The 17,776-nt window shown below is 38.7% G+C and overlaps 1 protein-coding gene across 1 annotated transcript; it reads left to right on the top strand.

The window, feature by feature from the left end:
- Window positions 1-1,449: 1,449 nt before the first annotated feature.
- Window positions 1,450-5,664, top strand: gdap1 (ganglioside induced differentiation associated protein 1). The gene is made up of 6 exons (XM_062441728.1): window positions 1,450-1,608; window positions 2,803-2,995; window positions 3,532-3,705; window positions 4,244-4,338; window positions 4,990-5,104; window positions 5,312-5,664. The coding sequence occupies exons 1-6, from the start codon at window positions 1,450-1,452 to the stop codon at window positions 5,662-5,664; spliced, it is 1,089 nt and encodes a 362-aa protein (XP_062297712.1).
- Window positions 5,665-17,776: the final 12,112 nt, after the last annotated feature.

Below are 17,776 nucleotides of genomic sequence, written 5' to 3'. Positions count from 1 at the left end.
CCGGGTTCTTCGTTGTGTGTTGCTCGTCTCCCCCCTCTCACCCACTGATCACAGAGGGAGAGAGAGAGAGGCGTCGAGTCCCTGCCGAAGATAGACACTGGGCCAATCGAAACGTCACGCCAAAGGCACCTCCCACTCTGCCCCCCCCCCCAAATGAAAAGATGAAAAACCACACTGTACATTTGAAAGACGCGCCTCACCTTACACATGTGTAAATTCCTGCAGTTGAATTTTCTCAAAATACCCAGGAGGCTTTATAGGGCGCCTGTGGCTATCAAAAGTATAATTACTCACGCTTTAATTTGTTGCTACAGCTTTTATATTACATTGCTCCTATACAAGTTGATTCTGTGAATATAGAAAATTGAACATTATTCCCCATAATATTGACCCTAAATATTTCATATTCATATTAAATACCCACGTTTCTGTCGTAGGTGTCTGATTTTCTGATTTTACACCCGAACACTGATATGTCTTCAAGGGCTTGTAGTTTTGCGTTTGTATTCTTGTAGTATTTTATAATTGTAACTATTTATGACAGCTAAATCAGTTTTTCTTTACGTTGGCTGCAAACATGATTCCATGGTTGTATGAGAAACCATTCTCTCCCATTTACAATACTAAGAAGGAAGCACCCCTCAATTATTAAGAATTAGTACTACAAAGACGGTGGCTTTTTATGTCAGCTCTCACTTTTTGAATCAGTACCAACTACAAAAACCTGGTGTACATTACTGCAGCCCACACAACAAACGAATAGATGATAGTGACCTCTGCTGCACAAATGTACTTATTGCATGACTGTAAAATAGTTATACACCTTATAGTTTTGTACTGTATTGTGTACAATATATAATGAAGCAATATAAGAACCATTCGTGGCTTTTTTTTCTTACAAATGTTAATTATTACACATTTACTGTAAACTTTTTGCAACCGGCTTTGACCATACTGCAGTTATACATATTTAGGAAATTTGAATGATGAATATGACTATGACTAGGATATATTGTACTACTGCTACAACAACTATTGCTACTACTACTAATACTACTACACCTACTAGTAGTAGTAGACTACAGATAGGTGATAAATTAAAAGAAAAACCGGTACAGGTCTGAATGCTTTACCCCTACAGTGAGGGGATGTGGTTGCTCTGTTATGCTGTGTGAGGGCATTTCGCTGACATGGTATGGGTATGCTTGTCCACTTACAGGGAAGGGTCACTTCAAATAAATACAATGCCCGCACCCATAGGGCACGAGGGGTCAATGAATGGTTTGATGAGTATACAAATGATGAGAATCATATGCTATGGCCTTTGCAGTCATCTGATGTCAACCCAACTGCGTACCAATGTTACCCTCCGAGCCAGCAGGGGGTGCATTTCTTGACTGTGATATGGTATGCTGCCCTCACTTGTCCCCTAAAATACTTACAGATAAAATGGCTTCTGAAAACAGCTCTGAATCCGTAGATGAGAAAGCAGCTCTTTTAGAGACGGAATCGATGCAAGATGAGCAACAACAATGTGACACAGTCGCCAAACAAAGCGAATCTAAACTGACGCTTTATCACTGGACGCAGTCTTTCAACTCACAGAAGGTGAGTGTCATTACGCTTCAGCACCACAGTGCTGTAGACAGCTCCTCATCAGAGACTTGGTTCGACATTTGTTAAAACTCATACTGGATTTAAACTCAGTAACTCCTTCACCATTTGTCTTGATTAAAAGCACATATATTCAACACATTATCTCTACAGCATACATCAAGGGAATAGTTTGTTTACATTGATGCACTATACCGGAAGTATCTCTGCCTTTCAGCACCACACTTGAAAGGACTGCTTCTCCTCCTCCCCGTTAGAGGTTTGATTAGACATCTGTAAAATGTGTCTCTTAATGTTGATTGTATTGTATCTTTAGCTTAATGTCCTATGTCTCAAATATGATTCACAACACACCCTCAAAGTATTTTATTAAGGGAATATAGTTTGTTTAACTATCAACATCAGTTGTTTATCAGAACAGTGTTATTCCAATGTTTCAGCACCATATTTCAGTGGACAGCTCCTTCTCCTCAGAGGGTTGATGAGATATCTATTAAGATTCATCTGGTGTTGAAAGGTTTCTCAGGATTAGAATAGATCTTCAGACATCCTTGATACCACTGGGCAGTACCTGCATTTCTGTTGAAAATACCGGGAGGGGAAAGCATCAACATTGGGGTTTCTTTCTGAAAACCTGGCCCTGAACTTTGTAAAACACATGTATAGTATTGATATACTGTATATTTTAATTTTTGTCCACTGTGTTGTATTTGTGATGGGTGTTGTTGTTGTACTTGTCCAATGCAGAATGTAACCTTGCAGAATCCACCTGCTCTTTGCCATAATGTCTGTGGTAAACATGAATATAGATCAAATAAATTCTTCTCCATGGGACAACATTTTCCGGAGGCGGTGACAGAAAAATGCGTCTCTTGGCTTAAGCCAAGCTAGCCAAGGTTAAAGTGGCAGTATTGTGAACTCATTAGCTGTGATGTTTAATGTACAAAAGGAGCAAATCCAACAACATTAAATACATGAGCATCCAAATTTTGTTAAAGGGAAAAAGTTAAAAATTGTTCAGACTGAATAGTTTCAAGAGAGCAAAACATGCAGACTTGGTGCCCAGAAATGTGCTGGTAAATTAATCTTCTGTAAGTCAGTAACTATGATATTAGATGGCCTTTATCAACACAGTATTTATAGGCATCCCTTAATCTTCTGTTGACAGTCACAGTTGTTGCTTTGCAGGTGCGTCTGGCCATTGCAGAGAAAAGTTTGCACTGTGAGGAGTATGACGTCAGCCTACCACTCAGTGAACACAACGAGCCTTGGTTCATGCGGCTGAATCCAGCTGGCGAGGTGCCGGTCTTAGTGCACAATGATAACGTCATCTGTGACCCAACACAGATCATGGATTACCTGGAGCAGAACTTCAGTGATGGTAAGACTAAATAAAGGCTGCCAGTATTTCACAGACCTGCAGCCCCAAACACTCACATTTCATTTTTTGTTTTGTTAGATTGTCTTCATTTTTCAGCAGTTTTTGTTGAATTTTATGCTTGTTGTAAATTTTGTTTTGCAAATTTGTTAATGTTTCAATAATTTCTTTCTTTAATTTTTTTAAATTTTATTTTCCATTTTCTCTTGGTTTGCTTTGATCCATGATAGCTTTTTTGTCCTCCAAGTGGCTTAAAAGGAGATACAATGTGGTAAGCATGGAACACTCTACGCTACTGAAAAATAACATGTTTGAAAAACCTCTGATAAAATGTTTATATTATACAACACTAAGAAACATAACTATCCTTTTCCTAACCCTAACTCCAGTGTATTCTATCCAAGACAAACTTACATACAACACTTTCTCTCACACTTATTCTCTATTGTCTGTTTTATTTGAAAGGAAAACATTTTTGAGGAAACAAAGTGACACCTTACACCATTGTTCCTTCCTTTATATGAATTGTTTTCCTCCAGAAGGCACTCCCAAGCTGATACCTGAAGAGGGCAGTACATACTATCACAGAGTGCAGCACTACAGAGAGCTGTTGGATTCACTACAAATGGATGCCTACACCCACGGCTGCATCCTCCACCCTGAGATCACTGTGGACTCCCACATACCAGCATATGCTGCCACAAGCATACGAAGTAAGATACACTGAGATGCACTCCAGTAGTAGTATGTACACATACATTTACCAGAAATCACATCTAGAAATGGATAGGACCTCCTTTTACCTACACAACAAAAATGTTGTAGGCACGGATTAAACAAAGTGTTGGAAACTTCCCACATGGGGGTCACTTGATGCCAAGAAGGCTATGCAGAACACCCTGTTACTTGATACTTAAATCTTCCTCTACCTACTCAAATGTTCTATTCTATGGTGCATGGTTTACTTGAGCCCCCTGTGTGCTTGATACTTGTCAGTCTCTTACCTCATCATGTGGGTTGCTATCCCACAATTTGGCCCATTCTATAATTAAGTTAAACACCTCTCATCCTTATACTTACTGTTAATGTGAGACTGTCTGTTTTGGAGGAGGGTAGTTGGTCTCCTGTAGAAAATGTGACCCACACACCGACACATTCGGATATTAATATGAAATGTATCAAGGTTTGTAATATTGAAAACCCTGGTGTCCTTGTTTGTCTCTATCATGCTGCTATGTTTTTGTGTGACAGCACAAATAGGAAACACAGAGTCAGAGCTGAAGAAATTGGCAGAGCAGAACCCTGAGCTTAAAGATGCTTACGTTGCAAAACAGAGGCGCTTAAAAGTAAGTAATTCAAGTTAGCAGGGTGCTAAATAAGCCAAACATTATTGTGACTACTTGTTTTGACAACTACTACATATTTGTTCAAAACTTAGTAAGATCTTTAAAAGAAAGTATCCTTCCATAGAAATGTACAATTCCCATAAAGGCTGCAGGTTTAGTCACACCACAGAGAGACAGCCAATGAAAGAGGGCTATATTGAGTGTTAGCTAGCTAGCTAGTTAGCTTTAAAGTGTAACTTAATGTATCACATTGATTTAAATTAAAGTATTTATAGTAGATGGATAGACAGACACTTAGCAAAACAGAAATATATTTAACCTCTATAAATGATGGTCTATAGGTCAAAATAAAGTTTATTATCTTAAACAAACTAGTTTAAATGGACAAACCTAGAGCACATTTTCTTTGTAAATACAGAAGAGTGCAGTATTAGGTATTATGTGTATGGAAGTTATTTTGTGGAAAAATATCTGCCTTAAAAGGCATTAAATTAAGGCATTACAACCATTTTATATGTTATGCAGTTTACAGATAAGCCTTGAACTTTAATTGTTTTCCCTTAAACTCACAGCTTCTGTACTGCTCTCACCTTCTGTTATGTTTAGTCAATTTGCAATTAACGCATTTTCTATATGTAAATGTTTCTGTAGTCCAAGTTGTTTGACCATGACAACATGAAGTACCTGAAGAAGCTTCTGGATGAATTGGAGAGTGTGATGGACCAGGTAGAGACAGAGCTGCAGAGGAGGGTGGAAGAAACACCAGGTAGCCACAGCAACATGTCACTTAGCAACCATTGTACCATTGATAGCATTAACACAGTGGTAGAAATGATTATATTTCTTATAATTGCCAGTCAGCCCACATTGCTACAGTGGTGATTCTCATTCATAGTACACAGTTCAGCATCTTGCATTTATTTGTCATTCTGACATCCTCCATGTCTCCTCCTCTATCTTCTGGCTCTTGTAGAGGAAGGCAGTCAGTCCTGGCTGTGTGGAGAATTCTTCAGCATGGCTGATGTCTCTCTGGCTGTCACCTTACACCGCCTCAAGTTCCTCGGCCTCTCTCGCCGCTACTGGGGCAACGGTAACCGTGTCAACCTGGAAACATACTATGAGCGAGTAGTGCAGCGACCGGCCTTCAGGAGGGTTCTGGGCCATGTCAACAACATCCTGATCTCAGCTGTGCTTCCTGTGGCGTTCCGTGTGGCCAGGAAGAATGCACCAGTTATTTTTGGTACCACACTGTTGATAAGCATTTTGGGGGGGGCAACTTACCTTGCTTTTCTTTACATGAAGAAGAGGCTGAGTGTCTTTAGCTGAGGAAGCTGAGAAATCATTCAAGTGGTTTGGAACTGAATTGTGGGGGTGGGAGGCAGTCAGGGATCAAAACCAAGATAAATATTGCCTTCATCACAGCACATTTCAATTGTCTAAAATTAAAATACACTTGATCATTTACTAGAAATAAGTAATGTAATTGAAACAAACCTTAATTTGCAAAGCAATGTGCTATCTATGTTCTCCTAGCTGCTGGTTGCACAAAATGCACTTTTAGTTATACTCACTATGTGACATCTGCATTACACACCAAAGTATTGAGTTGAAAGGACCAATATGGACATTTTGACAGGTTTTTCCCATTTTTAATAACTTAAATGTACTATATCTGGTTTGTTGTTAGAGCGCTATAAGTTAAGAGTCAGCTTTCAAACAGCATTTGAAAGCCACACTGCGGTAGCTAGTATGACAAGCATGCAAGTATGGAACCATAAGTGGTCAGAAATGTGAATTTATTTTGCATTAAAAGTCTAGGAAAATTGTTCTGGCCATTTTCCAGCTCGTAAGTTTGTTTTTACAATCCCTTAAATTACACATGAATGTACTATTTTCCTCTGATGTGTCTAATAATCTACTGTATAACATAACTTAAAAACATAAAAAAGTGCAAGATTTTCATTATGTAATGAAATGAATGGAAAATAATCGCTCACTGGAAGAAGGAAGCAACATATTTATTAATTGTGATGAAAATGGAAGAAATTGAAGTTGCTGGCTATAATGTTAGGCCTCATTAATGGTAAATGGGCTAAAATGTGCAAAAAACCCCCAATATGGTCCTTAAATACATATTTATGTAAACTTAAAACACCATAGTAAGAGCCTAATAGCTGATCTTTGGTCTGATGTGTGCTTTTTTCTTTGTTGTTTCATTGTTGTCAATATTTGAATGTTAGGAAATTAAAAACAAGTATGCTAGAAGTCCACAGTCTGCTCTCTGTGACCAAGTCTGCCAGCATATAACATACTGATCTTCCCAGCATTTGACAAAAACTCACAAATTCTTATTTGCTTTGTAAGTACCCCCATCATCACTTCTGCACACATGTTTTACTGTATGACTTATGGCGCATTATAAGACAGAGTCTCTATGCAACCGTAGTTGAATGAATGCTTTTCAGATCTCATTTACTTCTCCAGACTATCATATCCAGCATCTCTCTGAAATTAAACTGCTCCCAAACAATCCCCAGTGTTTCCTGTTAATCAAATGTAATTGAGAATGGCATTAAATATTCATAACTCAGCATCATTTCATAAGCTCATCATATGATCATATATCACACAGGTATAAATTCACAACTCTGCATCATTTAATAACCTCATCATATATCATACAGGTATATATCAAACATCGACAATGTCTTAATCACATTTTCCAGGGTCTGGATGTAAGTCAACATCCACAGTAATTTGTTTGCCCAGTCAAAACCTCCAGGCCAACACTGACATTTAACATATGCTCAGCTTTGATTTAAACTCCTCCTCACGTGAGCTCAGCCACACATAAAACAGACACATGCAAGACCTTTCAAGTCTGGTCTTTGTTTCCAGTGTCCAGAGGGGCTGGGTAGTGTAGCTGTCAAAGAAATGCCTCACACGTGTTAAAGCCACATGTGAGCTGAGCTGTCAAAGAACCATAAGCTCATACTAGTGTGTTACCTCAGGAAAATCATACTCTTGCAAATGGCAACCAAAAGTATTTGGTGACCTATATTAAAAGTATTTCTGTACCAGGTTATAAACAAAATGTTTTTGGACTTTTGATATCTTGATAAATCTTTGGATTACTATTTCAAAGATGAATAAATGAGAACATTGATATAACTGCATTACAGAGAAACTAAAATCTTTGACTGACACAATAGAAACAACAAACATGAACTCAAGCCTCTATTAATTTGATAAAAAACCCTATAGTTGTCTGTTGTTTTTTCCCAAGAGCAATTCTTTTCTTAACACTATACAGTGCACCACTGAAAAGGGGGAAATACCATAAACGCCATAAAATGAGATCTTGAAAATGCATTTTCTTTCCTGGTGAGAAATAACTTAACATGCATATTTGCCTCCACAAGGGGGCAGTGCTTCCTCAAACAACATTCAACTGTTGTAGGGAGATTGAAATAACCTCAACAACTTAAAAGAAAGGGGGCAGCTTCTATATGTTTCAAAGCAAAGAAAATGTCTACTCGTCACAAAATGGAAGACTTTCTGCATGCTGTTTAAGCAATGTAGTCCTTTGGATTAATTAATTTTCGTGAGGGCTGCTTTATATTAGAGCTGTGGCAGTGGCCAAAAGCGATTCATCCAGCTGACAAAATAATCCTCCTGTTGGAGCCGGACATGGTCACGAATTTCTCACATGATTGTTTCTGACATCTTGCTATTCAGTTGTTTAAAAACCAACAGGTGGTTCACAATAAGTGGACAACGTTCTCCACTCAGACAACTAAACAATGGTGATTTTTTTTTCTTTGTTGAAGAGTCAATATCGTGTTGCATTGTCGGTTTATTATAATGTGTTCAAACACTGGGGATGTTCCAAACTCTAATAATAAATGCACACTTCGTTTATTTTTATTAATACGTTGATTTCAGACACAAGTTCTATGAAATCCATAACTGTGAGACAGTTGATAGGTGGTATGACCCTACTTTGAGCTTGAATATGATAATGAAAAATGTGGCTAGTTGGATCTATGAAGCTAAAAAGATATGCTGGGAACCAAAGAAAAAATACCCCATATTTGGATGTGTTGTCCGAACTTGTCTGGAGTTAAAAGTGTTTACACCTGTTCCCACTGGCAACACTTTAAGGAAAAGCCCTTAAAAGCTTGCCATCATACTGAAGAGCGAGATGTGAAATGTACAAACAAGAACAAAAATTTGGACAGTTGTTGGAGCCCTCCCATTTTAGACATCATAAAAGGTTATGGTTTGGTTTGTTTTCAGATGCTGATTGCTACTCTGACAAGCCCCTTGTGAAGAATAGTAATGCTTATAATTGTCTTACAGCCACCTTTGTGTAGGAGGCTACATGAGGTGAAGTATAGGATGGAGTTGCAGTCTAGGTCATGTTTAAAAGCTTTAACTGAGTCCCCTCCCGAAGTTGCCTATTGACTCCTACATGTGGCTAAACCATAGGTCATCACTTTAACAGTGTCATTGATTCTATGATAAATGCTACTGCATGATCAATGAGACACAGTTCTGTTGCTGACGTCTTTGATGATGTAGCGGTAGTGTTGAGTCACCTCTGTACCAAAGCTTCTGTTGTGCTGCAACACGTAGGCCAACGGGCAGATTATTTGTATTCCCATTTAGAGCGTCTTTAAACCCCCCAGGTGCACGTTAGAGATGTTGGCTGGCATCGGGTCAGACCACTAACACAGAGCTGTATGCAGTCTCTTTGCTGCCATTCAAATAAACAAAATGGACTGCGTCTAAGGCATCACAGACTCTCTCTCTCTTCCTTCCTTACTCTCTCTCTTTCCCTTTAACTTTTCCTCTGGTATTCCCATTAGGGAGTGTCTACGTCAGAAGGGCTGGGTGGAGTAGTGCAGGTGTGTCAAAGTGTGTTTAGGGAAACTTGAAAAGGGAGACTCGCATGGAAACCCCCAGCAGACATGCATGCCCACAGAAAGACAAACAGAAAGCAGAGAGAGTTTGAGGGTGGCTGGGAGTGATGGATGGAAATATGCTTGGGGATGCAAGTGAGAAGGGAAGGGTCAAGGGGTCACCTGAATGAGACATTGAAACAATTTGGACAAAAGACTCAAATGAGGACCTTTACAATGCTAAGCAGATCCTTTGAGAAGAATATGAAAAAAATCTTGCTGGATACTAACCCTTTGCATATAGACAGCAAGACACAAGTGGACAGTGGAGTGGTGATGTGTGAGACACAGGATTTCCACAGACAGGCAGGCTGGGTAAACAGAAGCCCACGCAGCAGTACCTGACAGCTAAGCCTGCTTGATGTGGCTCTTGTCCCGGCAACTGGGTGAGTGGGAGCATGGAAACTTCCACGGACGCATCTTGCAATCAGAGGCTGTGAGCTGGAGAAGTGGTAGATTTGGGGAAAGATGGGAGATGGCAGAAAGATTGGAGGATACTGCAGGTGATGTCGTGAGTGGAAGGGAAACTGATTTAATTCAGAGACATAGTGAAGCAATGAGAAAAGAGGAACAATGTTTTAGTGATATATAATCTAATATCTTCCATTACATCTGCAAAACTAATAATAGACAATTTGCTTTGCCCTCTGACTGGTCGAGAAAAATTGAAAAGATGTTGGAGAAGATGATGCGCTTCATTTGTTCCTGTCTACAGTGACATTACGTAAGGATACTGTAGACGTAGGAATGAAGTGGCAAGATGAACTACCTCAGTGAATGGAGCAGCAGCTGTTTTGGTCTTACAATGTCAATAGCAGCTTTGTCACTATTGTCCAATGAGCATTGTTTCATCAGACCTCAACCCTATACTCTTATACCTCACTTCTCTTGTGATTACTTTGGATACACTTCTCAGAATCAACAAGGGAAGATATCCAAACATTTTTGGCACCATCAAAAGGTGTTCTGAGAAAACCACTGGGCCTTTCCAGAAAGCAGCCGTCACGGCCTTTCAGAGTGTCTGCGATATACTGTTTGCTGAGTCGACATGGGGTGGGATCTCATGATGTTGACACTACTGTTAAAATGACCCCCCGCCAGCTCGCCCTTCACAGCTTTATGATGACATCCTTTGCCACCATTCATCCCCACATGTGCTTCTCAAATATTTAAACTTGGCCTACATAAACACTGCTGCGCAGGAGAGATGATACCCAATGCCGTTTGGATAGAACTTGCTGCATTATAAATCTCTGTTCAATTGGCCAGAAGTGGCCAAGTCAAACACACCATCCGGTTTTTATTGTCTTAATGAATTTTCTGTCTATGATGGGTTTGCCATTGCCATGCTAATTTAACCACAGTGATCTCAGTGGGTATCTGATGGGAAGAATTATTTTTCCAACTTCTTCAGCTCGTCATTGTCTGCATGGAAAGACTGCAAATTTGACATGATGTGATTAAAGAGGACAATTTCAGGAGAGCTGAAGAATGTTTTACTTGTCATCAGATTAACTGCAATTAAAAGTGTTAGAATTGAATTTAAAAATAAAATACTGAGAAAGTTTTTTGTTTGAATAATAAACAGAGAAAAGACCATAAGTAAGGTTGGTGTCTGTGAGTGTTTATCAGTGCATGCGTCAATGCTGTCACTGATTAATGTTGCTCTAATGTATATTCTGTCTCACCCTGGAGGTCGGCAAAGGTTGCTCCACCTGCTGTGTATATCAGAGTGAACAAACCATTGAGGGGGTTGGATACTGCCAAGGCCCTATAGTCAGATATCCTAATGTAAATACTGAGCTCTCTACTTTCTTTGAAAATACTTACTCCCCCCTGAGCCCTTCAGGCAATAAGGCCTGACTTTCTATGCAGGGAATCAAAAGTGTTACATAACACCTATCATCAACTAAAGCAAAGGGAGGCTATAATAATCTAAAATTATCCAGACACATTGACAGAGGATAAACTAAAAAGATGATTTGATTGTGGCATGTGCTTGTTTGGGACCACAATGGCTGTTTGATCTGTTTGATCAACATTAAAGAGGATATACCATGCACATTTACTGGTTTATATTTATTCTGGGGCTCTACTGATATACCTTTGCATGATTTACAGTTAAAAATCTCTGTTTTTGCTCCTCATGCTTTCAGATCTCCCTCCCAGTAATTCCAATCTCTTCTGATTGGCCAGCTCCCGGGAACTGCCTTTTGGCAGACTTTGACAGGCTGCGTAAGCAACTTCCCTCAGGAAATTTCTCAAATACATTTATGCATACATTTATATGTTCAAGCCCAAATTTGATCTGAAATATATAAAGTGGACAGCCTGTGGAGCACTTTGTAACAACCTTAGCAACAAAAGCTACGGAATGGACAGCTGTTTGTGGGTATGTGTAAACAATCTGATGTCATCACAGGGAGAAAGAGATAACATTACAGAGAAAGCATTCAGCCGAAACCCTGGCTTTTGACTGTCATAGAGCATATCTACATACTGTATGTCCACCCTTAAGTTTTGGGCCTTTGACCATGTTTAACATAGGCATCCAACATCATGATGGCATAATAATAAAAGAAAATGATAGAAAGCATCATATGTAATCCAGCATGTAGTAGGCATGGTAGTAAGCAAACTATTACTGATGACTTTGACACCATATCATGTATTGATAATCTTATTCAAGACACATTATTACAAGTTACATTGCTGGTCGGCCCTTTTCAAACATTTGATGAAAAATTCAGGTTTTAATCAAAACTTTATCAAAACCAATCATTTAAGTCTATTAATATAGCTCTCTGACTGTGTGACTTCATTGATGACATTTAAGGAAAAGCACTTGGCCACTGTGGCAGAGGTCTGGGTTCAATCAATCAAAGTTAGTTAGTAGGTCATGTCATTACGTTGCCACTACTTGAGGCCTCTGTGTGGTGCATAGAGGCATTTTGTGTTGTTCTTTTTAAGCACATTTCTCAAAGATGAAAGGCAGAGGGAAGTAGCACCAGCCCCTCAAAAAAGGATTTAGTGGCATCTAGTGGTGAGGTTGCAGACTGCAACCAAATGAATACCCATGCCCCCACCCTCCCATGAAACTTGCAAAAAATGCAAAAAGGCTCTCTCTCTCTCTTTCTCTCTTAAGTGTTTTATTTGTCCACTCTAGGCTACTGTAGAAACATGGCAGGCTTTGTATAAGGGGGCCCACTCCCTACGTAGATATTAAGGCCTCACTCTAAGGTAATGTAAACACAATAATACTTATTTCAATGGGATTATAGACTAGTTATAACATATATATGTATATAATATTCAATTTATGCCAAGTACATTCCACTAGATGCCACTAAATCTTACACATTGGTCCTTTAAGTCAATTTTTTTAGGTTCACTTGGTCCTATTCAGGTAGTGTAGCTATTACTTGGCTTGTACCTTGGAACATTTTGAAAAAGCATTTCAAAGCAAACAGGAAGAGCAAAAGTAAGAAATACTTAATGGTCCTATGGTTGCTTTTATGGAGAATAACAAGTATAACAGTCTAGCTTGTCCCCATTTTTGGCGTGGTTTTAGTGGTAACATAGGGACATCAAGCAAAGCAGAAATGATTATTCCAGGCATTTACTTTGATGTGAGCAGACAGAGGAAACATCAGCAAAATGATCCAACTTCCTGAGATATCCACGACCCTGAACTCTCGGTGAATGGTATTTTAAAATGATTGCTGCTTTATAGTGACTTTCTTACTACATGCCAGTAGCTTGCATGACATGTACAGAACACCATAATAGATTTAAATAGAGATCATTTAAATGGGAGCTTGGTTATTTTGCATACTACTGTGACTGTAAATTGCTATATAACTAATTATGACAATATGATCTCATATTCATGCTCAGTTTCAATACCAAAATAGCACTTTCTGTATCATGGTTTAAAAAATGTATTGTGCAATCTGAAACATCTGATATCCACAGTGATCAGTGTTTGTAAAGTTTCTGCTGACGATTCGGTTTTTGGTGGAATCACATGATGTTTTAGTTTTTGTTTCATAGAAAGAGGCTGGATTGCCCAACACTGGAGAAAAAAACCCACAAAATATAGAGTGGTGTAATTTTAAGTGGTGTCCCAGTTTAAATCGTATACAGCCAATCTGACATGCCATTGCTGAATATGCAAGATGGACACAAACATAGTAAAAATGACCAGTTGTTGAATTTGGTTCTACCCAAAAGGTAATTGTCCGAAATCACAGATAAATTAACTAAAGCTAACCCTAACATCAGCAGGTATGGCTATACCTGCACACTAGCACAAGCATGCATGCAGAACAGACTGTTCTGTTGCCAGTTGGCCTTTGCTTGATCTCACTGGTAAATGTGCTCCTTTTTGTTATAATCCTATAATTGGATTCTATTTTCTGTTCAAATGTTAGAAGTGAATATGCACACAAAATCTTAGGAATTAGGAATTAAAGATCAGGGTGGAAAACTCATGTCAAGAACTGAATTAATCAAAATCATCTGAGTCACAGTCAGTGCTTCACCAAACAGTTTATCCTCCAAGACAGTGACCCAACAGAGAAAAACAATGAATCTTCTGTTATTTGCAAAAATTTTCTCCTGAAGGGAATTTTTCTCTGACAGTGTGAAGATTTTAAAACAAACTTTTGGATGCCCATTTTCTGTGTGATTTGATTTTCGCTGTTATTGTTCTCCTGGTTGTTGTGCATGAGCAGATATCTTTAATGTTTTGGGTCCTTTTTTAGTCTGCAACATAGACCGAATAGAATAGTCCTTTAAAAGCCCACATATCTTCAAAGAGACATTCCATTTACAAAGATGGGTCAAACCTTGAATACTCTCATCAGTGTGTCACAAATTCCACATCTCTGTTACAAACCAACATGCTATTTTCAAGATGGCTGCCAGAAAATACATTAAGCTGGGAACAGAGCATATAACATTGAAGCTGACTGCATTTCAAACCCAACTTCAAGCTCACAGTGTGATTTTTTTAAATCGCTTAAAATGAATGCACACCCTGCTGCTACAGTTATTAGTTGTGCAGAGTAAGAGGAGCTTTAATGGCTTTTTAGCAAGCATAGAATGTGATTAGATTGATTTTAATGTTACAGTAATTTATCTCGTTATTGTTAATACAGTCAGGCCCTTTTCAGCATTTCTACCTGCTGTTCCATGCATGGCTCCTTTTGCTCCAAAGTGCAAAGTAAGGTCAGATGGTGCTACCAACAAATCATCGAGGTCACAGGGGACACACCAGGGAGCTCAGAGGATTATGATCGGAATATTACCTTTAAAAAACAGCAAAAACTGCACTTTAAAATCGGCATTGAAATTAAATTAACTGCATGAAATACTTTGATTCATAGAATATCAGCCATAACACACTTCTAAAAACAAAGACGTGAAAACATGCTGACTGAGTGGATTATCTCTGTGAATTGAGCAGGATAACAGGTGAAACTATATATGGTATTCTAAGCAGGCACTGGAAAGCAGATTTTACATTGGCAGGATTTTTGTGGCCTCCTTGCCAAGCACAATACTCAGCATAATGAGAAACACTTGTTTCGAAATGAGCAATCCACCAAAACCGCACAGCATTCAAAAGCAACCAAGGGAGCTCACATTTTACTGTATACCATTATCATTGATTATGTTTGGTGGCCTTGGCTGAGAGCCACTGAAATATTCCCTTACAATATTGCCCATAAAAATGTACTTTGTAGATGCCTGAGAGGTGTAGATCATAACTGGAGAACAGGAGGTGTCCAGTACTGGATTTTGAGAAGAAAACAAAGCATTGAGAAGAAAATGAAAAGGGAGACAACTGCAATATAAGTCACATTCAAAACTGCTTCCCAGAAACCTGGCTTTCTCTTTACTGCTGAGCACTTTCCCAAAATGATATACTGTTGTGGAAAGAAAATGAATAAATGATCAATTTCTGTGTGACAAAATATCATCCAAGAATAAATGAGACGCGAATCAATAGGAATAACAAAATCAAATCATAAAACTGTATCTTTATGAGCATAATGGCCTCTAAATGTTGAATATGGTGGCATGGCATAAGCAAAATTGCTTGGTGAATGGGTTTGTGCAATGCCAAAGGTCAATTCTATGCATATCATCTCTGAGACAGTTCTGTAATTACACACAGTGGGTTTTCAAAGTTAATGCATCGATGGAAAAGAGAGGGGGAAAATTGCATGGTAATATCCCTTCTACCAGAAACAAAGAGATCCATACACAGCCCTTCAGTGTTTGTTTATTTGATGCCAATTTCAATTCTGTTGACTTGTAAAAAAAAAAAAAAAAAAAAAAAGGCTAGAAACGCTGTCTCAACTGAAAATAAAATGGTCTTTTAAAGTTTCTCGTTTGGCTGTGTATCTCTGCAGTATTTCACCATTACAAAGAGAGGTATTAAATGGCAGAGGGTTTTATTGACATGGCTGTATCCATGGAGGATTAGAGAGGTCTGTTTTCCCTGAGTAGCCTGAACCCATTAACACCAGCCAAGTGTAGAGAGACATTTTTTTCCACTGCTTGGAGTTCACAATCTCAAGACTACAGCCAGAGAAATGAAGTGCTAACTATGACTCTATGAGGGCAAGGGAAGTACTAGTAGGGATTCTGCGGTGAAAAATCCTGTAAGGTGCTTTCATGCACATTGTGCAAGTTAACCCCAAGCTCCTGAAGTATTTTATAGCCATTCAGCCTCCTTGGATCTATGGACAAGTCATGAAAGCTAAGAGTCTTCTCATTAGTTTTGGGATACATTGTGCAAGAACTTAGTTACTGTCCAAACTCTAGGGGAGAGAGTGAAGGAGCCCAACTACATGGTTGTTTGGTCGCCACTAGAGCACTACAGATTCTGATTTCAACCACAGAAACTGACATGTATTTATTTATGGTTTCTAATAGATTTGAAACACTGCTGTAGACTCAAGAAAGCATGCATCTTTGAGCTGTGGAGTTAACATCATCACTGTCTAATTAATAATGAATAGGTGATTGACATACTCACAAACATCACACTTGCTTCTCATTTTGCACATCACTGGCTCCAAAAGAATGTGACTGAGGTCAATCCTTATAATAAGCTAATATTCTACAAACATGTTATGATTACATGAAACGAGAGGTTTAATGGCAAAGCTACCTCAATTGCCTCCTTATGCTTTGTCCCAGAGCCACAGCCACTGCTGCAACTGCTGACCACGTTGCCAAATCAGCAGGCAAAACTATAACTAACTTCCTGTTGTTTTCTGACCACCGACATGCACCTGTCTCTTCCACTTCATGCAATATATTTTCTTCAACTCTCACCTCCCAGTTTGAAAACCTCTCCATTAAAACAAGGGGAATGATATGAAGTTGATTTTCTTTTTCATCCACTCAGCTTCCTGTGAGATTAAGTCTAAATCAAATGTGATAGAAAAACTGATGATTTCACACGCTCACAGCAGGTGCTTTCTAACAGTTGTCAAAAGCAAAACTTAGGCAGTGAGATCAGCAATACTTAACATTTACGTTTTGATCTTTGACTTCTCAAAGCCAGAATCTCAGCAGAGAAAATAGGGTGAATGAATAAATAATGGAAACTGTTGCATCTTATGTTATTGTAATTACTGCAGATACAGTACATATAATCTAACTTTCAGTAGAGTTATATTGCTTCAAATGCACTCTGTAAATTTCCTTTTACATGTTAATGATGGATGCAATATATAGAGACAGGACTAGCTGGAAGCAAAACAGCAGAATGATATATTGCATAATCTCCGTCCCAAACTAGATTTAAAACCAGAATGTCACAGCCACATGGGACGCACCTTATCCAGAAAAGCCATTAGGGAAATCATCCCACAAAGTAACTTTAACTGCTCAATTCATTTGAGAGAGTAAAACACAACACTCTGACAGCATTAAAGGTTTTATAGATCTACCACTTTTTTTAATAAATCTCCACTGTATTCCTCCAGAGAAAACAAGCTGGGCTAAGATTTGTCTCCTTTCCACTCCTACCTGCCAGAGAAAAGGTATGGGATACTTCAAAAGATGGAGAGTGACTGCATGGTTGGATGGTTACAAGGCTGTGAAAGGGGCACAGAATTGTATGTGTCACATGGCTTTTAAACCGAAAAAATACAGTAATAATGAGATATGATTTGTGGGTTTTACTGCAGCCCTTGAAAGATGGAAATCTTGAGTGTTTCCAGTCATACTTCTCTCACAATGAGTCTGTTTAACTCACATTTCAGCAACAGTGAAAGCAGATTTAAATGTTGAAATGACAGTTTAATGTCTCACAGAAATCAGTGGGACCTAGTGTGTCCAGATGAATTAGTCATATTTTTCTCTGCTTGAATTACCATGATATTCAAGGTGAGAAGTGAAAGGCCACTTCGAGGGCTTTATGTTTTTTGAGGTTTGGTGTGAGGACTCCA

Source organism: Scomber scombrus, chromosome 20 (genome assembly GCF_963691925.1).
Source record: "Scomber scombrus chromosome 20, fScoSco1.1, whole genome shotgun sequence".
Taxonomy (NCBI): domain Eukaryota; kingdom Metazoa; phylum Chordata; class Actinopteri; order Scombriformes; family Scombridae; genus Scomber; species Scomber scombrus.
The sequence above is the reverse complement of the archived record's forward strand: the minus strand, read 5'-3'. Positions and strand labels throughout refer to the sequence as shown.

What these genes read in the sequence shown, in the direction of transcription:
- gdap1 (XM_062441728.1), top strand. Translation starts at nt 1,450, where the DNA reads ATGGCTTCTGAAAACAGCTCTGAATCCGTAGATGAGAAAGCAGCTCTT. An exon ending in GGAGCAGAACTTCAGTGATG is followed by an intron (nt 2,996 to 3,531) that starts GTAAGACTAAAT and finishes GTTTTCCTCCAG; the next exon opens with AAGGCACTCCCAAGCTGATA. An exon ending in TGCTGCCACAAGCATACGAA is followed by an intron (nt 3,706 to 4,243) that starts GTAAGATACACT and finishes TTTGTGTGACAG; the next exon opens with CACAAATAGGAAACACAGAG.